The sequence below is a fragment of the Alligator sinensis genome, unplaced genomic scaffold (genome assembly GCF_000455745.1).
Source record: "Alligator sinensis unplaced genomic scaffold, ASM45574v1 scaffold1274_1, whole genome shotgun sequence".
Classification (NCBI taxonomy): domain Eukaryota; kingdom Metazoa; phylum Chordata; order Crocodylia; family Alligatoridae; genus Alligator; species Alligator sinensis.
The window spans coordinates 685,991-686,445 of NW_005842570.1; the positions used below are offsets into that span (position 1 = coordinate 685,991).

The window sequence follows — 455 nt, forward strand, 5'->3', positions numbered from 1 at the left end:
AGCGGGGCTCCAGGCCCTTGGCGCAGGGGGCCCGGGGGGGCTGAGGGAGCCGCAGCGCGGGGCGGGCCCTGGGCGCCCCCTTCCCCCTGTGCACGAGCTGTAGGCCTCGGCTGCAGCAGCAGGTCCCCTGTTTTGCACCCAACTATTTCTTCATGCTTTGAAGAGCAGGTTGAGCTGCCACAAATGTTGGCTTCAGGCCTTTCTCAGGTAAACTTGGGGGATCCTGTAGCTTGGGCAATGAATTTCTCCCCGAGGTAATCCAGATCGACCCAGGCCAAGAGCAGGTCGGAGGAAGGATCTACAGGAGATCTCGTTTGCAAAGGATTCGGTGGCAGCGCAGGTGACTGCCTGGCCCTGCTGCTGGCCCAGCTGTTCGATACCAGGAAATGCTCACTTTTGACAGAAAGCCTATGTTTGTTTGAATGGGTGTCTCATATGCTTCTGAAACCCTCTTC

The 455-nt window shown here is 58.7% G+C and overlaps 1 protein-coding gene across 1 annotated transcript in view; it reads left to right on the forward strand.

The window, feature by feature from the left end:
* Positions 1 to 176: 176 nt before the first annotated feature.
* IPMK (inositol polyphosphate multikinase) overlaps positions 177 to 455 on the forward strand; it is a gene marked incomplete at its 5' end in the record, with an annotated part of 59,077 nt that continues 58,798 nt past the window's right edge. The window contains one exon of the mRNA XM_025214158.1: positions 177 to 207. Within this exon, the coding sequence (XP_025069943.1) occupies positions 177 to 207 (31 nt within the window). The remainder of the gene's footprint in view (positions 208 to 455) is intronic.